Source organism: Varanus komodoensis, unplaced genomic scaffold, assembly GCF_004798865.1.
Source record: "Varanus komodoensis strain SLA01 unplaced genomic scaffold, ASM479886v1 scaffold33, whole genome shotgun sequence".
Taxonomy (NCBI): domain Eukaryota; kingdom Metazoa; phylum Chordata; class Lepidosauria; order Squamata; family Varanidae; genus Varanus; species Varanus komodoensis.
The window spans coordinates 9,804,554-9,828,397 of record NW_025335817.1 but is presented as its reverse complement, the minus strand read 5'-3'; the positions used below and the strand labels follow the sequence as shown (position 1 = coordinate 9,828,397).

General features: G+C 45.9%; 1 protein-coding gene across 1 annotated transcript in view; it reads left to right on the top strand.

The window, feature by feature from the left end:
• Window positions 1-23,844, top strand: part of ARNT2 (aryl hydrocarbon receptor nuclear translocator 2) — a 119,748-nt gene that overhangs the window by 35,450 nt on the left and 60,454 nt on the right. Inside the window, exons 6-8 of the mRNA XM_044438818.1 lie at window positions 13,132-13,234; window positions 18,077-18,142; window positions 20,835-20,920. Of these exons, the coding sequence (XP_044294753.1) occupies window positions 13,132-13,234; window positions 18,077-18,142; window positions 20,835-20,920 (255 nt within the window). The remainder of the gene's footprint in view (window positions 1-13,131; window positions 13,235-18,076; window positions 18,143-20,834; window positions 20,921-23,844) is intronic.

Sequence of the window (23,844 nt, the reverse complement as noted above, 5' to 3'; positions counted from 1 at the left end):
GAATTTCTCATGAATGCCAAATAGCAGATTTTAGTTTTATTGCAGGAGGTTTGCTGGAACATTTGCCCCTAGTCTCATTGTGACTGCATAGACAATTTAAGGTAGAAGTGATTCTTGGTGAATCCTAATGGTTCCTGTGCCAGTTTGCACGTGAGCATGTGTGTCAGTGCATCGCAATCCCAGGGCAACATGGGAGTATTGAAAGTGGTACAGAATAGAAAAGTACCTCCATTTCAGTTTTCATTTTAAATCTTCTGTCCTATCCCTTGTGACTACAAAGATGAGCTTGGGCGTGTGTGAGAATCTGGCAAAATCTGCCATCTTTGATAGCAGAGAGAGAAGACACCTTCATTGATTGAGAACAGCATATCTGGGCCTTACAAAGCTCCCTACATAAAACAGAGAAACTAGAATAATACTGCAAACATTTTTTCTTGATAGACCTAATGCACAATTGTCTCAGAGTTTGGAGTGCCTGATCATTTTGTTTTGTTTACGTATTGTTTTTATTCATTGTTTGATTACATGCCTGTGGGATTTTATTGGCTTGTGGAGGTTTATGATGGGTGAGTCTGTTTTAAAACTGTTTGTAAATTGCTTGTTATTGGGTATATTTTTAATTCAACATTTTTTATTAATGATTTAGATGAGGAAGCACAAGGAGAGGTAATCAGATTTGAAGACAATACAAAACTGGGTGGAACAGAGAATACCCTAGAAAGCAGAATGAAGATCCAGTATTGATAAGCTTGAGTATTGGACTGAAAGCAACACAATGAGATTCAGTAGGGACAAGTGCCAAGTCCTCCAGCTAGGAAACAGAAACCAAATGCATTGGTTTAAGATGGGGAATATATAGCTCAATGGAACTGAAAAGGAAAAAGACCTTGGCATTATTGTGCGCAGCATGCTAAATATGAGCCAACAAAGCAATGCAGCTGCAAAAAGGGCAAAGGCCATTTTGGGATGCATTAATAGAAGCATTACTTCCAATCATGAGAAGTCATAGTTCCCCAATACTCCTCACTAGTCAGACCTCACCTGGAATACTGTGTCCAGTTCTGGGCAGCAAGATTAAGAAAGATGCAGAAAGATTAGAAAAGGTCTAGAGGAGGGCAACCAAAATGATCCAGGGTTTGGAAACACTGCCCCATGAGGAGAGACTGAAAGAAATGGGCATGTCCAACCTTGAGAAAAGAAGACCGAGGGGGGACATGATATCCCTCTATAAGCATCTGAAATGCTGTCACAAAGAGGGAGGTCAAGATCTCTTCCCACTGATACCAGTGAGAAGGACACAGAACTCAAGCTGTGTCTACCCAGTTTCAGGCTAGATATTAGGAAAGGTCCTCAGTGTCAGAGTAACGCAACAGTGGAACCAGCTGCCTAGAGAGGTGCAGGGCTCTCCCACACTAGAGACATTCAAGGCGAAACTGGACAGTCATCTGAATGGGATGGTGTAAACTGGTGTCCTGTAACAGCAGGAGGTTGGACTTGATGGCCTTCTTGGCCCCTTCCAGTTCTGTTATTCTGTGAAACTCTGTACACAGTTCTGAGAGTGTAGTGCTAATCAAACAGCATAGAAAGGTGATAGATAAATAAATAGCATGTACAGCCCTTCTGTGGCACTCTTCATTCATTCATTCATTCCCTACTTATCTCCACTGCAAAAACCCAGGACAGCTTCTTCTTCCTCTCCATTTTATAATCACACCAGCCCTGTGGGGTAGGTCAAGCCAAGAGTCTGTGACTGGTCCAAAGTCACCTAGTGAGTTTCATGACCAAGTGGGGTCTAGAACCTGGATCTCTCTAGGCCCAGTCTGGTACTTGCACCATTAAGCCACACTGGCTCTCATGCTCCCTTCTCTACGCCAGGCGTACGAACGAGCACAGGGCGCTGGCACAGGATCAGGCTGTTGGGCATCCGGCTTTGAATTGACTGCCTGGATGGGCAGCGGCGCCTGGGATCTGCCTCACCACCACCTGGAACTGCCACAGATCCAACTGGGAGCTTCTGCATGCAAAGCAGGGGCTTTGTGTCCCTTTGCATCCTTGTCCAAAACATGAAAAGGTCCCTTCTGTCTCTAGAAAGTTAGACATGAGGAATTAGCAATGTGCTATTTTTAGCCACCCGATGAAACCTGGCTTGCACTAAGTATGATCTGTATTTTTTCCTCTCCTGTTTTTTTGTTTAGTGTTAATGTTTTGGCTCTAGGATGAGGCACTATGGAATCTAGGAATCTCAAAAAGTAACAAGAACTCTGGCTTTGTGGGAAAACTGGATTTAGCTACCCTGTGGAAAGTGTAAGAAAGAATGGGGTGGTGGGGAATGGACAAGAAAGCCTGTACTATGTTTCGTGATCAGCCTATAAACATCAGCACACTGTTTATGGAGCATTCTTATTTGGGTCTCAATGGTGTGGAGCCAGAGCACAAGATGAGGAAAACACCTGGCAGCTGTGAGAGAATGCAGGATCAGCTTTCCCCAATCCACAGCCCTCCAGAAGTGTTGGTTGCAATTCCCATCATTCCCAGCCAGCATGCTGGGAGTCATAGTTCAACACATCCAGAGGGTTCCATGTTGGGGAAAGCTGGTCCAGATCTTCATTTTAATGCAAAAGGAATGGCTTCCATCTCTTGCCTCAGCAAAGCCGCAGGAAGTAGGTTAGATATGTTGGACGTCCTTTTATAGATGCTTTTTGTCGGTGCTTAACATCCAAAAAGGCCCTGGTTAATGTCTTGCTGGCCTTGAACTCACTAGTTAAAAGTGGGTGGGATGTGGACAACCTGTGGTTCTTCACATATTTTGGCCTATCACCTCTCATATCCATCATCACCGACTCTGTTTGCTGGGGCTGATGGGAAACATCTATTATGCTAAACCAAGGGCAGGCAACGTGGCACCCAAGGGCTCCAGTGCCCCCTGAACATCTTTGGATTTGAAAGCTGCGGATTCAGAGAACGTGAGGGCCTTCCCTTCTGCTTAGTTCCTTGGGCTGTTTATTTGTCATTGCCGTTCTTTCATGGAACTTTCTCAAATTGCTAAATGTCCCCATGGCCCTGTTTTGCCACTCTGCATAGCATCATTAGTGATCATGGAGCACATCTGTTAAGGCATGAGGTTAAACTTCTCATTTCTTGGCTTCGTGCGGTTCATGCCAGCATGCGATAACCTTAACTCTGACCTGAAACCAATAGGCTTTTTGATAATTTGGAATGTCCCTCCTTGCCACACTTTACCATCAGCCTGGCCAAATTTAAGTACTGTATATGTGATGGAGCATGTCTAAACGAATTAGTCCTTCATTTGCGTGAAGCATGCAAACAAATTGATATCAACCACATGGTATTTTCATTGCAAAACTAGTGGTGCCAAGTCCCACTGGGTTCCATAGGACTCATGCCTATGGAAGTATGTTTCGGATTGAAACCCAGTGTAACATCTGGTCCATCCCTTCTGCTTCCCCATCTGTAGCCCAGGGATAAGAGTGGCCTGCCTTGCAGGGTGGTATTAAGTTTTTCTGAGGTAATAGAAGTAAAATGTTTTGTACACTAAATGGTTGTATAAATGATTTCTTTCCTGGGGTCATGATGAAGTTGGAATGGCACCCAGTGATGCTTCTGTGCAATTGTTAACTGGATTCCCCCCCCCCCCCCGCCCCGTTCTTCTTCATGGAGACGGTGTTCAAGAATAGGCTGGGCATGTATATGGTAGGTATTCAGGGGTCAGACTAGATGGCCCAGGAGGACCCTTCTGACTTGCTCTGTTTCTGTGAGGACCAGGTTCTTTTAAAAGTCATAGCTGAATTGTTGGAATTCAGACAAGCAATTACAGCATGTTGAGTGATTCAAAGGGCAGTGTGTGTGCTGTATATTGCCTAGATGCTTTCCCAGCCAATGCCTTATAGAGGCACCTGGTTCTGGCTAATGGATGATTTTATATGCCAAACCTGGACTGCTAAACATTAAACCTAAAATGAGGCAGTAGATGCCTTTTCTTTCTTTATGATCCATCTGCGGATGATTTTGTCCTCTCCTCCTTTTCTTTATAAAGCAAACAATGTCATTTCAGCTATGCCAGCTGTATCGTGTGCTGAAAAGCCGCATTGCTCATGTTTAGGTTTGATCTGCCAGTTCAGAATTTCATTTGGTTGCACAAACTGTCAATTCAGGCAAGAATGGAAGAAAGGAAACCCCTGCACACTGACACTAAGGATCAGAGTCTGTATGTCCCTCCCTCCCCACTGTGCTTCCCACTGGGATAGACCCTCAGGGGTGCTGTCAATTCAGTGCTTGCTCAAGTCACTTGCAGGAATCTCAAAATGTAGGATCAGGAGTGAGGAATCTGTACTCTCCCAAATGCAAGGAAACTAAAACTCCCAGCATCCCCACTGGCTGTGTAAGCTGCTGGGGCTAACAGGAGTTAAAGTCCAGCTTCTAGAGGGCTTCCTCTGCGGTGGCGCCCCACTAATGGAATGCGCTCCCCAGAGAGGTCCGCCTGGCACCGTCATTATTTGTTTTTCGGTGCCAGGCCAATACCTTTTTATTTAGACGATATTTTAATAATAGTTGATTTTATTTATTGGTTTTAAATATTGAGCCAGGATGTATCTAGATTTTATATGTATATATTTATATATGTATTTATGATGTTGGAAGCTGTCCTGAGGCTTATGCGAATGGGACGGCATACAAAAATTCCAAACAAACAAACAAACAAACAGAGAGCCCTGCTCTGGATAGCTGGACTTGCAGCTCCTGTCTGCCTCAGTCAGTATGGTCAATGGATAGGATGATGCCCCCAAATTGTAATCTCAATTGTAGTCCCAAACATCGGCACCTTCAGGCCTTGTTCTTGTGGGTGCCTTCTCAGAAGTAAAATGGTTTCAGTAAGAACCAAGCTAATGGTGCAGTTAGCTGAGGCTTTTCTTTTACTTTCTTCTCATGTTAGAACTTACGTCCCAATTCTGTTTAGGACCACCATGCTCTGGAAAGCGAGAACTAAACTGCCTCAAGTCCCCCGTCATCTCAGGGGTTAACTCCATGTGCAGGACTTGGGGAAGCAGAAGGAGGTGGTTTGAACTTCCTAAAAGCATGGTGGTCCCAATCCAAATCAGGGACATGTTTTTCCACTAAAGTTTTAAAAGTCTGTCCTACACATTGCACAATTAGCATCAAGTTCATCTCCAAGATTCTGGTGCAGTGGGTGCTCCTCACACTCTGAAGTGCCTTCTGCGTCACACACCCCTGCTCTGTTTTGAACTTTTATTCCCACCTGGTTCTGGCACACCTGTTCTGACTGTGATACTTCATTCTACCCTGACGAATTGCAAGGAAATCCATCTGCATCCATCTGGAATTGTCTATGTAGGAATGAGCAATGCTTTCTGTAGCCCCTTTGGGTTTACCCTCTCCCTTCCAAATGCCAAGCCATTACTGCGTTTATGTCCATCTTTTTGCCACTTGTAAAGAACCCAAGGCAGCTTACAAGGTTGCTTTCCTCTCCATTTTATCTACACAACAGCCCAGGGCATTGGCTTAGGCTGAGAGTTGGTGACTGGCCCACAGTCACCGCAAGAGCGTCATGCCTGCACCCAACCCAACACTCACACCAGTATGTCACGACGGCCCTTATAGGTCCTTCCCTATTCTGTAAGGAAATCTGGACTTTTCTTCCTACTCCAAACCCATGTTCTCACAGAGGACCTGTTTGAGAAATTCTGTAATGCAAACAAACCTGTACCTTAAGTGACTGCATCAAATCACAGCTACATTTAGGTTCTGCAAAGCATCCTTGCTGATACGTCATATTGGTACACATGTGCCAGTTTTTAATTTGTACCTATACCGTTCAAGTGAGGTCTTGGAATAAGTGTCTGTCGCTAGGGAAGATGCATGTGGTCCAACAGATGCAGAAGCCCACAAGAAAAGATGACTGTTTTGTGGTCATTTGACTGAGCTGTCATCCAACAAAGTTTACTGTCTCTCAGTTACTTGCATGGCATGCAGCTGGTATGCAGTTTCCTTTGGAAACACAGAAACAGAGTGAGTCAGAAGGGGTTTCCGGGGCCATCTAGTCTGACCTCCGGCACCAGCCGGCTCCGCTCACGACATGCCCACCATGTGGACGTCCAGCCTATCCTTGAACACCTGCACTGATGGGGCCTCAACGACCCCCCGTGGAAGCCCATTCCACACCCTCGGGGTCCTGACTGTCAGGAAGTGCTTCCTGGCATCCAAACAGAACCTTGGCTCCCTGAGCTTTGCTCCATTGGAACGTGTCCTGCCTTCCTCTGTGGGGGGGAATAGGTCTCTCTCCACCTCCGTGTGACACCCCCTCACGCACCTGTACGTCGCCAACAGATCCCCTCTGAGTCTCCTCTTCTCCAGGCTGAAGAGACCCAGCTCCCTCAGTCTCACCTCATATGGCATCCCCTGCAAACCGGCCACCAACCTTGTGGCCCTACGCTGCACTGACTCCAACCTGGCTATATCCTTTCTGTAATGAGGGGCCCAAAACTGAACACAATACTCCAGTTGTGGGTGCACCAGTCATATAGAGTGGTAGTAATACCTCTCTTGATCTAGAAGCCACACTTCTGGCTATGCAACCAAGGGTGGCGTTCGCCCTCTTGACCACTGCATCACACTGCTGACTCATGTTTAGCCTGCAGTCAACCAGTACCCCGAGGTCCCTTTCACAAGTGCTGCTCTCCAGCCACTTGTCACCTAACCTGTACTTATGACAGCTATTCCTATGCACCAAGTGCAAGACCTTGCACTTATCCACATTGAACGCCATCCTGTTGTCTCCTGCCCACTTCCATAGTCTGTCCAGATCCTTTGGATTTGGAGTACCTGCTCCTTGGTTGTGGCCACTGCTCCAGTTTTAGTGTCATCTGCGAATTTGATCAGCAGACTGTTCACCCCTTCTTCCATGTCGTTAATGAAAAGATTAAACAGGATCAGCCCCAGGACAGAACCCTGGGGGACCCCACTTGTTACGGGCTGCTATCCCGATGATTCCCTGCTAATGGTTACCTTCTGCTTTCAGTCAGTCAACCATGCCCTAATCCACCGGACAGTGCTTTGGTGTATCCCAAAACTCCTCAGTTTCTCCACCAGGATATCATGGGGCACTTTGTCAAAGGCCTTGCTGAAATCCAGGTATACCACATCCACTGCATCCCCTCCATCTAGCCATCTCGAAACCTTGTCATAGAATTCCACAAGGTTTGTCTGGCAGGACCTGTTTTTGCAGAAGCCGTGTTGTGTGGCTGTCAGCCTCCCTTCCCTATCTAGCATCACTAGATCTCTCTCCATTATGAGCCTTTCCATTGTTTTTCCTACAATGGATGTAAGACTAACCTGTCTTTAATTCCCCATGTCCTTTCTACTACCCTTTTTGAAAATTGGGACCACTGATGCCACCCTCCAGTCCTCTGGAACTTCACCTGTTCTCCACAAGGTCTCAAAATTGGAGGCCAGCAGGCGTGAGAGAACCCCTGCCAACTCTCTAAGTACTCTTGGGTGTAACCCCACAGGGCCTGGCGCCTTTGTAATGTCCAGTGCCCTGAGGAGCCCCTCGACTTCAAGGGGGGTGACTCTAATCTGTGCCCCTAAGTCCCCAGCCTCATCTAATTTCCTATACAGATAACCCGCATCCTGCTTTGGGGAGAACACAGAGGCAAAATAGCCATTTCGCATCTGTGCCTGTTCCTTCATATCAGTCACTGGATCTCCTTCCTCCTTATTTAGTGGTCCCACCACTTGTCTCCTCTTCCTCTTCCTATTTACATGCTGAAAGAAGCCCTTGTTGTTGCTCTTGATATTCTTGGCAAGTCTCAGCTCGTAATCAGCCTTAGCCTTGCGAAGAATCCTTCTACAATGGGTCTCCTCCTCCCGGTATACCCTTTTGTCTCTTTGCCCCAGTACCCATTTCCTATGGAGGTTCCTCTTTCATCTAATCCCTCTAACCACCTCCTTTCGCATCCATGGCAGCACTCTCCTCCGCCTCCCCACCTTACTGACTAGAGGTATTGGTTCAAAATAGAGCTACCAGGCTGCTGACGGGGACTGGGCGTTATGGTCACATGACTCCATTTCTCCGTCAGCTTCACTGGCTTCCCATTGAAGTCCGGGCCCAATTCAAGGTGTTGGTGATGACCTATAAAGCCCTGAACAGCTTGGGTCCTGGTTACCTGAAGGAGCGCTTACGTCCATATATGCCCTGCTGCCTCCTGAGATCAGCGGGAGAGGCCCTTCTCCGGGAACCCCCCGTGAAAGAAATTAGGAGGGTGGGTACTCAGAGGAGGGCTTTCTCTGCGGTGGCGCCTAAGTTATGGAATGAGCTCCCCAGAGAGGTCCGCCTGGCGCCGTCGTTATTTGTTTTTCGGCACCAGGCGAAGACCTTTTTATTTAAGCGGCATTTTAACTGTTAGTATTACTAGATTTTATCTGGCCAGGGCGGCTTATTTTATATTGTATTTTTGTATTTTTAATTTATGTTTATATTTATTGTAATTTCATATTATAATTATTTTTAATTTATTGCTGTAAGCCGCCCCGAGGCTTCGGCGAATGGGGCGGCATAAAAATATTTTAATAAATAAATAAATAAATAAATAAATAAATAAATAAATATCGTCAAGGCTTGCGCCTCCAAAACCTCCCTTTTGAGTGCCATCCACCCCTCCTCAACTCGCTTACCTTCCAGTAACCTATCCCAGAAGACTTTCCCCAGTCTGGCCTTCAGTTGGCCAAAGTTGGCCCTCTTGAAGTCCCAGCTTCTTGTGCTCGACCTGCTGCAAGTCCCCAGTCCCCTGATCTCAAAGCAAAGGATGGAGTGATCACTCACATCCAGAGCTCCCCTAATTGCTGTTGGTCAAGACCAAGTCAAGGATGTTCCCCCCCCTTCGTCGCCTCTCGGACCCTCTGTGTGAAAAACCCTCCCTCTATAGCTTCTAGGAAGCGACGTGACTTGGCTGTCACCGCCGAGTGTGTCTCCCAAGTAATATCCGGGAGATTGAAATCTCCCATAATTACTGTGTCTCTCCCCTGAGATATCCTTAGAATCTGGCCTGTCAGGACATCATCCAGGGTCTCAAGTTGACCTGGAGGGCGCCGTTAAGGTTCTTTTGATTGCCGTTAAGGTTGTGCTAAAGCCCAGCACAAGAACAGCTAAAAGGACCTATCAGCTTTGGAGATGGTCAAGCAGGTGGACAGATGGTAATGTTCATTTTTAGGAAAAGGGATGGAGTGCGTTGTGGCACAGCATGAGCATCGGGGGTTGTGGAAATATGTTTATCTGCAGAGCATCAGGCCTTCTGAGAGAACTTCTGCTTGGCCAACACCCTTTCCTGCTCACATCATTATTCCCCGGGAAGCTGCCAAGCCCATTTGATGGTTGTCATCATGCTGTGCTATTAGGCCTCTGCAACCCCAGATCACGGGAAACTGAGGCAGAGTGAAATCCAGGCAGATCAGGATCTTAAGTCAATCCAAGGTAAAATGAGTGTGTTCACCAAAGATTGGATGAAAGTCATCAGGAACATCCAAATTTGCTTGTTCATTGGCCTCTTTTGCCTTCTAGCTTGGTTTGGTCTTTCCAGACTGGTGAGATTGAAGTAGGGACCTTATGCTTGCAAAGCAAAGAGCTGAACAAGGGTCCCTCCTCAAGACCGGCAGTGGGGAACCTGTGGTCCTCCAGGGCTTGTTGAGCTTCCAGCATTCTGGCCAGGAATGATGGGACCTTTGTCCAGTGATCTCTAGACAGTCACAGGTTCCTTGCCCTGCTGTAGAAGTAGTTGAGCTCTGCAGTCTCTTGGAAAGGGCTCTGAAGACTCCTTCCCAGCTAGGAAGCAGGAGCTGACATTGAACAGAAAAGACCAAATGGAAGCAAGGGAATGCAGTGGGCTGGGCATGGCAGGGAAGCGGGGGGAGATCAGTGCTGTACATAGCCATTGAGGAAGTTGTTATTAAGGTTGCCAGACTGCAACCGAACAACTAACTTTTTGAGAAGGCACGCAGAGTTGCAAAATAGCAACATTACTTATTTACTGGCATGAATCAACTGCATGCATCATTTGAATCCTCCGAGAGAGGCTCAGGTGGCAGAAGGAAGAAAAGGACCTTCTTACTGGCGGTCCCCCAATTATGGAGTGCCCTCTCTATTGAGGCCTGCCTGGTGCCAGTGCTGTCATCATTTTGGTGCCTAGTTAAGACTTCTCTCTCCACCCAGGAGTTTGAGTAGGTATTTGAAGCCATAGAGTAATGTTTTTTAAAGTGTCCTGAGATTTACTGCTGATTGTTTTAAATTGTTATATTTGTATATATTGGCTTTATATGTTGTTATTATGTTGTATTTTTAGGATGCTAAGGCTTGTAAACCACTCAGCGAGCTTTGGCTGTTGGGCAGTATAGAAAAGCAAGAAATGAAAGGCAGACAGAGGAATGAAAGGCATCTGCAGCAGAGGTTGCCTTTGTGAAAAGTTGTGCACAGTCGGAGCATTGACTGCCAACATGTCTCCCAACCCTTTCCTCCCCGTCCGCCAGCCCTCCCCATTTGCTGGAGGTGAAACCGAGCTCTGGCTGGCTGGCTTGCCTCAGCAGATGGAGAAGGGCAATGAATGGCGGCCCGTCTCCTGCCAACTCTGTCTGCTCAAGAGACAACAGGATGTGGGAATGGATAGTAGGAATGCTGCCAGAGTCCAAAGCAGGCTCTTACCCCACTGAAACCGCTTGAGCCAGGGCAAGATGAGGCTTGGAGGATGTGAGCAACAGCTGAAAACTGCAGGCACGGGCTGCAGTGGACGCCTCAGGTGGCTAACCTCTGTGCCTCGCAGAGTCCTGGGACGTGAGGGCTTGGGTGACTATTGCCTTCTTAGAGAAGGAGTCAGACCTCTGCTTCTTGTGTCTACCAACTGTAACTAGCAAGAGCAGGACTGCCCGAGATCCCTGTCATCCTTTCCCTTGTCGTCTGAGTCATGCCTCAAAGTAGGTCGCTGAGATTGCGCGGGGTATAATCGAGGGTAAGGTTTGGCGTGTGCGGCAGCCTTTGGAGACGTCTTCTAAAGACATTCCAAAGTGAAGATGTAGTGGTCAAAAGCATGCCTGTGGGCAGTGTGCTACACCGAGGAGGCCATACCAGAACCTCCATCACATGGAGGCAATTAGGACTTTCAGAGTCATCTAGCCCTTGGAGCAGAGAGGGAGGGGCTTGTACAAGCTTTTCAGAGTGTGACCTGATCATAAAATCCATCAGTTTTTATTGCTTTTGTAAAATACATCTTTATTACTGAGGTTTTAATGAATTGTATTCATGCAGGAATTTACAGTCATGGTATTAGCCCTCCTCCTCCTCCTCCTCCTCCTCCTCCTCTATTTCGGTACTGCCCATAGCTGAAGCTCTCTGGCTGGTTTACAACAAAGTATAAAAACAGTAAATAAAATATAATAGATAAAAACACTAATACAGTGTTACCTAACATGCACTTGTTTTGCTCTAGGCTTTCTTCTTCTTCTGCACATATGTGTGAGACTGTATCTCACATTTCTCTCACTTGTTTCCTTGATGTCCGTTGGCCTTTCCAGTAGTGATATGTTGTTTGTTTCACAGCATTGTACATTGCTTTAAGTCAGTGGTTTACCGACCTTTTTGGGTCAGTGGGCACATTTGGGGTTTTGGAGAGTGTCGTGGCTGTGCTCATGAAATGGTTTCCACAGGGGAGGGCTGGTCCCAAAACACTCACTTTTCAGAAGCAAATTGCTGAGGTTAAAACTCAGCCAAGTACAAGAAAGAGATGAGGTCTGTATTTTAACATGCAAACCCACTTTTTTCAACCCAAGTAAAGGACTAGAGAAGAGCATATTGCTTTGTAGCATGGCAGTTTCAAAATATTTTTTAAAGTTAAGAAATATCATTGAAATTACGAGGAGCAAGGAGTCTGGACTGGGCACCAAAAGATTTGCCCATGGACAAATGTATACCCAGAGCCGCTGGCATTGAACAGTTGTCCTATGTCACCTTGAAACTGGGGCATTTTCTAGGAGATACAATCCTTTAAATGGGTTGGATAGCCCTAAATGGCTTGGTACCTGGGTACCTGAAGGAGCGCCTCCATCCATACTTGCCCTCCTGCCCTCTAAGATCGGCGGCAGAGGCCCTTCTCCGGGAACCCTCCGTGAAGGAAATTAGGTGGGTGAGTACCCAGAGGAGGGCCTTCTCTGCGGTGGCTCCCCATCTGTGGAATGCGCTCCCCAGAAGGTCTGCCTGGCGCCATCATTATTTGCTTTTCGGCACCAGGCCAAGATCTTTTTATTTAAATGTTATTTTAATTGATTGTTAAATTATTTATTGCTTTAATCTAACTCCGGGATGTTTCCAATTCTGTATATTTTTGTATATTGTTATGTATTTCTTGGAAGCTGCCCCGAGGCTTATGCGAATGGGGCGGCATACAAGCACTCCAAATAAATATAAATAAAATGTTCCCTTGACGTGATTTTCAGGAGGGGTTGGGGGAACCCCAAGATTCACATAAATCAGGAGCATCTTAAGCAAGCATCTAAAGCAAGATTCACAGGAATACATGCTAGCAAGTGTCGTGCTTCATTTTTGTCATTATTGCTAATCATTCTCTTTGTTTCTGGCCTGCTTTTCTATCACAAGAGACCCAAACCAGCTTATTGGATTAAAAAACAGAACACTAAGGGAATGATTGTACGGATGCTTGGGGAGAAATAGGTCCTGCTGGGGCATGCTGAGAGTTGTAGGACTCATTTCTCTCTAAGCCGCTATACAATTGTACCCCAAATGAATGCACTATGAGCCCTATACCAAATTGCGAAAATATGGAAGCGGGTGGCTGGCAGGCATGGAAAAGATTGTTCAGAGATGGAAAGCCTGAATCTGAGTGATTTGCACTGTGAAATGAGGTTGCACATTCCCCTGATTACATGCAGATGGAATATTGAGTGGTAGCACTGCAAAGCCATTTGCTTTTGGGTCGCGTGCAAGAAGGAAAAGAACTTGTTTTTAGAAGGACGCGATCCGTGTAGCTGTCCCTCATGGCTCATCCTGTGCCTTGTTTTCTCTCCCTTCCTCCCCAATCCCCCAAAAATCTTTTCTAGGGAGGATTTTGGATTTGAAGACAGGCACGGTAAAGAAGGAGGGCCAGCAGTCGTCAGTGAGAATGTGCATGGGGTCGAGGCGCTCGTTCATCTGCAGAATGAGGTATTCCATTTGATACAACCGGGGGGGGGGGGGTTACCTGTTTTGTAACACGGCTATTGCCAGAGGTCCGGATCCAGGGCTCTGGTGCGCCTCCCTCTGGAGCAAGCCTTGAGGGGCATGCGCTTCTGCAGGAGGAAGGGGAGTTGGCGCCAATTGTCCCCTCTTCATGTTCGGCTGGCAGAAAAGAACCACTGGGTCAAAACCACACCCAGCAAGCCGTCTCGGATACTGGCCACAATATTATTATTATTATTATTATTATTATTATTATTATTATTATTATTATAACATTTCTATGCCGCCCCCAATATGCGGCCCACAGTCATTGCGTGGCCGTATCCTTCATGATACGTCTGCAGGATTCCTGCACGTGTTCTGCACAAGCAACTGTTCTTCACTTCCCCGTCTTACCACACTGATATTGCCCGCTTGCTGACAGAGGCTGCTGGGACAGAATTGAACTGATAGCTGCTGCAGAGGCATCTGCCCGTTGCCCTGTGCAAGCTCAGCACTGGACCGTGGCTGGCTGTGTTCACCTTTGTCAGTAGGCCAGGCATGCAAGCAAGCCTGCCCATGGTTTAGCTTGCAGAGCTATGCCTTGTCCCAGAAGCCACACAGAGAGGCGGTGCCAGTAAGTTAAGACAATAATGAGGTAAATGGGCCAAAGGCTTGCTCTCTCTAAGGCAGCCTCCCTTGAGATTTTATGGCCCAGTTCATATATCACAGCTACCCAGGATTTGTGTACAAGCTAGAACAAGTGAACAAGCTGGTTCCTGGTTGGTCACGTGCTCCCAGAGAGCCAGCAACGCAGGGACACGTCTTTCTTGGTTGTCGTCTGCGATGTCTGAACCCAGAATTGTGGGTTGTTTGTGCTACAGGCCTGGATTGTCATGTAATGCTCTGCTCACTGAGGTCCTTCTAGTGTTGTTTTCCTTTCAGCACAAGGTTAAGGCTGTTTTCTCTGCAGAAGTATTTAATGGCATCTAAGGGCTTTTAATTGTATATAAGGGCTGTGGGCTCATGCCAGTTATGTTTTCTCTGAGAAAGTATTGCATTGAACTTTTTTAGTGGTTGTTGTATTGAAATATTACTCTGTTTTTATTACATGTGCATTTTGCGTTGTATTTTATTGTAGGATATGAATTGTTAATCACCTAGAGAGCTTCAGCTATTGGATGGTATAGAAGTGAGACTGATAATAATAACAATAATGCAACGATAACTTCTTTCCCAACAACCAAATTCCAAGTTCAGTCACCATGAGCAACAACCCGGGGTCAGGATGTTGCTTACGATAGGCGGAGAGCGCCAGCTGCCCGGTACTGCTTCCCTCTCCGCAACCCATGCTTTAACAAACGGTCGGTGGTTGCAATGTGTCAGCTACTGTCCCTGAGCTGCTTTTCAGTAGACCATGAAAAAGATGCCTCCCCATCTTCGCCTTCGCCCAGAGAAGCACTTACAAAGATGGGTGAACGCCAAACCGAAGTAGCCAGCTCTTCGGAAAACACTGTTGTGCTTGTTTTCATTTACTTCTCAATACATCTGCATTTTTTTGCAATTAATGGAAAAGTCAACAGCTCATATCCTTTCCATAGTCATGTTTACCAAATCTTAATCCCCCCCCCCCCCCCCGCTGCTCACTCAGGAAAAAAACATGCCTTGAGTCAACCACAGGAATGTGATCTATTGTGTCATCCTAATATGCAATTATTTAAATAGGTGCTTCTGCAACCAAACATTCCCCATTGGAGTGGCAGTGTGGCTGTGCTTCTGTTCCTCAGCTAACTAGCATTGTGTTATTATTTTAAAAGAAATGTAGAAGGAACAAGAAGAATTAATCACCCGGCTAATTTTAGGCACATGAGCAAATCTCAAGAACATCTTCATTTTTGCAATGATAAAACTTTTGAGGTGACTGTCTTTAAATATTTCATTTACTCAATCTTATCACATGGCAGGAATTAAGCTTCCCTCAAGCCTGTGGGTTGTGGTTCAACCATTTTTGACCTAAAATAAATTCTTCAGATTCTTTTATCATATGTTCCTTCTACCTCAAAAACTGTTTTGAATTTTAAGTACTGAGCAGTAGGTATATAGCTGATTTCTTGAGGTTTCTGAACTAGAGATGGATGAACCCTCTATTTCCAGATCACAGGAGTTCATCAGTCTCTCTGCCCCATTTCTGCGTCAATCTAAGCAATGTTCTAAAGTAGCACAGGAATTTCCATTATTTGAATGCGTTTTTATCAAATGCATTTTAATCCACAATACATATTTTTTACATTTTTGCTTCTGAGCTGAGAACTGTATCTCAAAGACTTGTTTGAAGCCATGTAGGAACCCAAGGACTGGTTGATAGAGAGCCAAATCCATTGCATGTTTCATCAAGGAAAGGGTCCTACAGCTCCCAGCATTCCTTAACTGGGGAATGCCAGCATTGGTAGGACTTTTTTCTGTCAAAGCATGTATAAGATTGTGCCTTGATTTACTTAAAGTATTTTTACCCTCTCTTCAGCCAAAGTCTGCTTGCAGAGTGGCTTACAAAGTTTAATAATAAGGTGATCCTTGCCTCAGACTCGCAACCTGCAAAATATGACACAGAGGGAAAAGGAGTAGGACAGAGGAGGGAAAAAGCAAAGCCAGGCAATAAATCTTGTTTGTGAAGCGCTTACTGTGCTCTTTCTGACAGGAAAGGGCAAAGCAGGTTCCTGCAGCTGCTGCTTCTCTAGCCAGTGAGTAGGGCCAGGTGGTCTTTCCTTTGACTTGATGTCTCCTTCTGGAGGGTGGTGGGATCTCTGCCTCCACGGCAGACAAGCACCCATCAGCTCTGCAGGCCCTGTGCAACCGTCAGTTGGAGCTAGAGATGGATGCACTAGTCTATTTCTGGTCTGTTTGGATTTATCTATTGCACTGATATCCCACCTTGTTCACCTGACAGGATGGCTTACATGCCCCGCCCCCTCTGCATTTTATCCTCACAAAAACCCTGCAAGGTAGGTGAGGCTGAGAGTCAGTGACTGTCCCAACGTCTCCCAGTGCGCTTCACAGCCAAGTAGGGATTAGAACACAGATCTCCTGAATCCCGGTCCAGCTCTCGGCTCATTCGCTGGTTCACAGTGAATGCATTTCTTCAGCTGGAATCTGTACTGGGACATGTGGAGAAATGCACAAGAACAATTCCACTCCCATGCACTTAAATCCATTTATGGATGGATTGGGCCAATATGGCGTTCGGCTCCAGCCCTCTGCTCAGTGCGGCACTCCAAGCGAAAGTATCCCCGGCTGTTGGCAGTCCAGGCGCATCTTGAATGACTCCACTGTGGGAGAGACGTGACTTTCCTCGGTAATGAACCCCATTGTTGCATTGCTCCAGCAGCTGGGAAGTTCAGCTGGAAACTGCCTTTATGCAATTTGAGCCCGGAGGTTTGTGTCCTGCACTCAGGCATGATTGGGAAGATCGCCCGACTCTCCTGTGCTTGACAGCCTTGGAGATCACTCTCACATCTCCCCGAGCCTTCTCTTCTCAAGGCTAAACATGCCTAACTCTTTCATGGGGCTCTGTTTCCAGTCCCTGGATCATCTGTGTTGTCCTCCCCTGAATCCTTTCCAGTTTGTCTGCATCTTTCTTCAAGTGTGCTGCCCAGAATTGGATGTAGTACTCAAAATGAGGTAGAACTAGTGCTGGGTAGAAGGGAACTGGTACTTCACATGATTTGGAAGCAATACTTCTGTCAATGCAGCCCAAAATAGCATTTGCCTTTTTTTCCAACGACTTCATATTGTTGACTCACATTCAGCTTGTGATCTACAACAATTCCAAGTTCCTCCTCACTTGAAGTATTGTTCAGCCAAGTATTCCCCACTGTGTAACAATGCATTGAGTTTCTTTTTCCTAGGTGCGGAACTTGGCATTTCTCCCTGTTGAATTTCATTCTGTTGTTTTCAGCCCAGCGCTCCAACCTATCAAGATCACCTTGAATCTTCTTTCTGTCTTCCAGGGTATTAGCATTCTTAACTTTGTGTCACCTGCAAATTGATCAGCATTCCCTGCACCTCCCAATCCATATCCTTAATAAAAATGTTGAAGAGCCTAGAGCTCAGGGCTGAGCCCAGTGCCACTTTCCCCAGTTTAAGAATGTGCCATTCACATGAACACTTGAAAACCTACTCTGAGACAAATTCATGGGCTGCAAGGCTATCAACGGCTGCCTGGCCTGATGGCTCAATACCCTCCAATCTCAGAGGCAGGTCACCTGTATACCCCAGTTGCTGGGAAATGGGCAAGAGGTATTGCTCCATTCCTGACATGCTCAAGGGTTTTCCACAGGTGGCTGGTTGGCCACTGGGTGCACTAGATGGACCCTTGGTGCATCCAGCAGGGAATGTCTTGGATTCTTAATATCCAGCCACCTGCTGACATAAGATGATCAGATGAGAGAACCTTTGCATATTGAAAGTCTGTTTTCATTGAGCTTACCACAAATGACTAATGTAGCATAGGGATCATAAAAGCAAATAAAAATAAAAACTGGGCTAGTAACTCTGCTGCAAGGCTGCTATTGATAACTCAATATGTTTGTCCTTTCTTTGTTTCAAGAATAACAGTTTCATGGGGTGCAGGGTGGGGCTTCTGCCTTTCCTTAATCCGAACAACTAGAACATCTCAGAAAAAAAGGTCAGGTGGTAAAAGTGTCAAAGGAAATAGGTTGCCATTCCCCATCCAAGTAATATTTTAAAAATTATCTGAACATAAGCTGCACCATTCAAGCTCCTCCCTCCCCTCCCTCTCTCTCTCAGTCAAGTATTGTTACTGAATTTGTTCATATGCTGATTCGATTCTAGGTGTGGAAATGCCCCACTGGATCACTTACCTCTCAACAGAATAACTACCATGAGAAAAAGGTACAGGTAGGTGATCTGTCTGGTTATCCATTGCATTCAACCCGTACCTAAGAGCCTTGAGAGGTGTTACCCTTTCCTAATATTATCTATTTATTTAAAGTATTTGAAATAATATTTTTCTGTCCCACTTCTCAGCCAGAAAGGCTTCGAGAGTGGCTTACGTGCAGCCAGTGGATACGTGCAGTTACGTGTCCACTGGATACGGCCCTGTGAAAAAGGAATGGAGAAGAAAGGGGGGAAATAGGCACGGATTCAGCAAGGCTGCTTCCCTTCTGTCTCTCTCTCTCTCTCTCTTTTTTTTAGTGTTGTGGGCTGGCTGCCGATAGGAACCCTTGCACAGCCCTCCTGGGGGGTCTTTTGGCAGTGGTGGTGGATTGGGCCTGCTTCTCCTCTGACCTCCCCTGTAACAGCCATGCTAGGCCTTCTGGAGTGATGTGACTCCAGATAAGGCTTCAATGGCTTGGAAGGGTCAGTTCACTTTCCTGTTGGTGCCCGAGAGCATGTTAATACTTGACATCTGGAAAATAAGGAATCTGGCACTTGTGCTGATAAATTCTTTAATGGAGGGATTTAATTAAAAAAGGGCAGCATTTGGCTGAGCTGCGTTCTGGCTACGCCATTGTTATTAGTATTGTCTGTGCATGTTGGTGCCTTTCGGTTACAGAAGGTTATCAGAAAGTTCAACATTAGAGCTCTTTGTTCTGTTGTTGCTCTGTTTATTGTTAATTTTCTTTTGTCCCAACCTAGCGCTTGCCAGCCAGCGCATCCTAGAGGCAAGGATCGCTTTGCTCATGTTGACCTCCATAAGGACCCTTGCTGGAAAGGACATTCTAGTCCAGCTTTCTGGCAAAAGAGACATACCCAGGAAACTTATCATACCACTCTGCCACTAACACTGCACAGCAGTTGGCACTACACCAACATCCATAGATTGTCAAGCTCCTTTCCTCTTACTGATGGGACCGGATTTTGAGCAAATTCTGTAATACACATTAGTGCAATTTTACACGTCTGAGAATGAACAAATCTGCCCATAATGACCACCCCCATGCATACTTTTCATACTGTAGGCTATGGAAGAAATATGCATTTTTGGCCAGTTTTTTAAAATGTTATTTTTCTGCAACAAAACTTCTGTAAAATTACATAAAGGAACTGGCTGAAAAATATACACAGCAGCCCAGAGAGCCTCAGTTCTTGGGTGGTATAAAAATTAAACAAACCAACAAATTAATAAGTTGTTGTTGCTGTTGTCATTGTTGCTGTTGTTGCATTTATATCCTGCCATCTTTCCCCTTGTGAGGAGACCAAGGTGGCTTACATAACTCCATTGTTTTATCTTTGCAATGACAACCCTCTGCAGTAGGTTAGTTTGAGAGTAAGTTACTGGCCTATTTTCATGGGGAGTTTCATGACCAAGTGGGAACTAAAACCTGGGTTCCAGGTCACTAATAGACAGCCGCCATTATGGTCACCATATCCTCCATTAAATTGTCTGAGCCTCTTTTAAAGCCATGCAGGTTGGGGGAACAGCAGAACCTCTGAGGAGACATATACAAGTTTGCACCATAAATAACACAGAAATGAAGGCAGTACTGGGCCCAGATAAGAACAACAACCATTTTATATTAATTAGTAATAACAAAATAATCTGTTATAAGGGTGAAAGTATTATTATTAAAATCAGTTTTAAAGGATGACAGATACCTGGGTAAATGTTTGTAACCCTTATGTAACAAATAAATTGTTTCAAATACTTCTCAGTAAAATAAAAACTAAGGAAGTAGAGGCTACGAACTGACTAGAGCTTACGGAATGAAATGCATCAAGTCTGTATTCCTCCAGTTTCACCTTTGTTCAGCTGCATTCCTATAGCATGCCTGTTGCCCTCTAACTGGACCAAGAGTTTCCTCATACCATGCCCGTCAGCTCCCGTCAGCTGTCCCAAACCCATGGCCAGTAGCCAGGCATAATGGGATTTGTAGTGGAACATGTCTTGAGGAAGACTGTGCCCGGTCAGAGGTCACCGGACTGCAGCTGTACCAGAGTGAAACCGGGGACCCCGCATGCGCACAGACCATCTGATGTCCAGTGCTTTCCATTTGCTGCCATTGGTCCAGCATCTGCTTCCTTATTTCATTAAGGCGTTTTTTGCAAATAGTATCTCCCTAGGGGTTCCAGATATTTGCACTTGGAACTATCTACATATTTCTTGCCCAAATATTTGTTGTCCTTTTTACTGGGATATTACTGATGCAGCTTTTCGGTTGCTTTCTCCTGCCATAAGGCACATTTGGCAGGAAAACAAACTAGCTGCAGCTCCATCTCTGCTTCTCCTGGCTTAAGTTTACAGGCTATGTCAGCTTTAGCTACAGCCTTGATGATGGAAGCTGCTGGTTCCACCATCACCAGGGCTGTGCATCTGTTCTGGCTTTCACTCCTAACTTTTAAGAAGCTATCCATCATGTCAGACCTATTTGAGGAACAAGGTTCAGGACCATGGAGAGCTCCTTAAAAAGACAGCCTCTACAGTCCTGCTGTGCTCCACTGGATTTGGGTCAGATTGCAAAGAACTCTCCAGGCAAAAGAGGTGCTTGGCTAGTTGAGGCATTAACTGTTTAAGGCTCTTCCAAGTCACAGTGGTGATAAAGTTTAGCTGTCTTGCTGATTTAACACAAAATGATGTCTTTCCACATAGGAATGGCCTTGGCCCAGTAAAAGAAGGAGAAGCCCAGTATGCTGTGGTCCACTGCACTGGTTATATCAAGGCCTGGCCTCCAGCAGGTAAGACAGACTAGGAGTAATTTTAAATTGCCTGCATGAATATCTGTGGTTTGGTCTGCCTTAATGAAATGAGCTTCGCCCTTGTAGGCCTGACTGAAAAGAATAGGAGCTACACAGAGGCATAGCTGTGCCCTGAAGCTTGAAATATACCTTTAGGCCAGAAATTTCAGGAAATTGGAACTGAATGGCAATACCCTGTGCACATACCAGCTGGTAAGGACTTTATTAGTTTAGAATGAGGAGAGAGGAACTACACTTCTGAATGTAAAAGAAATGCTTCCAACAACATCTTCCTGGTATGGTAGCTTTTCTGCATGTGGAGATGGTTTTTGTACGTGTATGTATCAGGAAAATTTCACTATCTGAAGGGACTTCTGAGCATCATACTTGGCCCCTGAGTTTGGGGTTTACCATCCCTGCATTAGTCATTATGCAGGGAAAGCACATGGCTAGTCACACGGTGGCTGGGAGTAGTCATTCTTCGTGTGCCTCGGACTCGCTTCTGGAGCAGGAGCCATTCGTCTCCGAGGGCAAGCCAGTTCTGAAACTGAGTGGCTTCAGAAAGCAGCCTGCGGTAGCTGTAAGGGCTGGAGCCATGCTCAGGGGAAACTTGGCTTGCAAGCCCTCTGTTCCATTCCTCACTCCTGCTACCTTCACTCATCCAGGAGTCACCCATTCCTGCTTGGGAAATGGCATTTCGTTTCTTGATCTGTTCTACCGTACTAAGAAAATCCACTCCAGTAACTCCGTATCACAAATGGGGATATTTACATTTGGGAAAAGTGGAAAAACACTACAGGAGACTGCAGAGGAGATTCCATCCAAAATTGTTAAGGGGTGGTTTGGCTGACCTTACCAGTTGGATGAGCTGCAGAATTTCTCTTTTCTGTGACAGCCTCTGCTGATGTGAATCAGAACAAGAGTAAAAGCTGCCCATTTTTGTTGTCTGAGCATCAATATACCGCATATATAAACTGTTGTGGTGATCTGTTATTTTATCCCTCCGGGGAGAAAACACTAGGAGCCCCAGGGCAGGAAAACTTTTAGATCATGTTAGTCTAGGGCTCTCCATCTTTGGAATGGATTCCTCATGTGACTTCTTTCCCAGTTCTGCAGATAGTTTGGTGGATCTAGTTCATGTATTTTTCAGGCATGCACAGATGGGGCACAAAGCACATTTCTCCTTCTGGCATTGCAGAAGCTCCCTTAAAACAACATTAGCCTAATTCCTACCACATGGAAGTTCTGCCTGCTTCAACAACAGAAAGTGTAGTGGCTGGTGTGCATGGAGGGATTCTTCCTTTCAGGCATTAACCGGCAGGGGCAAGCCTGTAGGATCGTTGCAAGCAAACTGGAAGTGTTTCCATTGCATTTTAAAAGAAACAGCCATCAAAGTAATTGAAATGTAGGGTGTCCCTCAATATCAGGTCAGGCTCTTGCTACAGCCCATCCAGAGTTGCCTTGCTCTGACTGACTGCCGCTCTCCACAGGATCAGGCAAGGATTGACTGGGATTTTCTGGGTGCCGAGTGTGTGCGGCGCCGATGTGCCCTGGTGCCCTTCCAGTGCTTGTCCTTGAACCGTACCTGCAGCATCTGCTTCCAGCAAGCAGTTCTGCCAGGAACGTGTGGTCATCTTTGCAAAGCTGGATTTCATCCAGGAGCAGTGCAGCTTGCAATGACCTCATTGGCAGGTTTGTTGTCTTCCATGCTCTGCACATGAGCCTCCCAAAGCCCTTTGCTGGCCACTGTTGGAAACAGGATGCAGGAGTGGAGAGACCTTGTACTGGCGTACAGGAAATGCTCTTATCCATTGAGTTTTTGTACTCGTTGAACACCCATGAGGTACAAACCTCATCAAAATGATAAGAGGTATTGCAGATACTGTACATGTTGAAATGCAAGAAATAGCCAGTTTCAGCAGCTATCAGCAGCTTTGCTGGTCCTTGCAGAATCAAAGCCCTGCTGAACCCAGGAATAATGTGAGAACTTAATATGGTGCAGGCAGGTGAAATTAGGTTTCTGGAAAGTGAGCCAGTGAAATACATCTGGTCAAAACAAACAAGAAGAAATCTGAACAAGAGTTAAAGCTACAGAATCAGCCAGCTAGGGATCTCTTGACAGTGGCCACTGGCCATCCTATCCACAGCTAGTGGGAGATTGCTGTCCAGCCAGGTGGAAGTTCTGCTTGTTTATCAGAAGGACCCTCCCATTCAAGGCCTGGCAACGCTCTTCTGAGAGAGAGTGCTGAACTTTCTTTAATGTTATCAGGCAGTTGTGTGTAGCAGTTTAGCAGGAAACACAAAAAATCTTAAGGAATGATATGCCAAACCTTGATCATTTTTCTGTGTCAGTTTTCTCTCCTTAAACTAGTAATAGGCAACCTGGAAGACTACAACTTCCATAGTTCTTTACTGTTGGGCATGCTGGCAGGAGGAAGGCTGGGGATGATAGGAGCTGTAATTTAAAACATCTGAAGGACACCAATAGGCTACCTCTGTGCTAAACTGTTTTGCTAGCAGCACAGAATTGGACTACCAGAAACCTTACAGGAAGGAACAACTAATTTAGGAAATATACGGCATTTTACCTGGCCAAGAGCCTTATACGTGCCCCCTTTCTGTAGGAATTTCATTGGGGCCTAATTCTGTTTTTTCCTGGGAAAGCAGTCTGGGCCTTTGTGACATCAGCTGCCTTCTCATCAGGTCCCATCTTCTCGACCTATTTGCATGCATATCTGCTAACAGGGCTCCATGGCTAACAGGCCCATGGGGGTTGGGGCAGGATATAGGAACCATCAGCAGAGCTATTCCCCCATGCACAAACGCCGTTTACTAGAACTTTTGCTAGGAAGGGTGCGATTTTAGGTATGCTTAAAGAGAGAAAAAATGGCTAGCTGGAGAATGCTGGGAGATGTTGGAGGGTT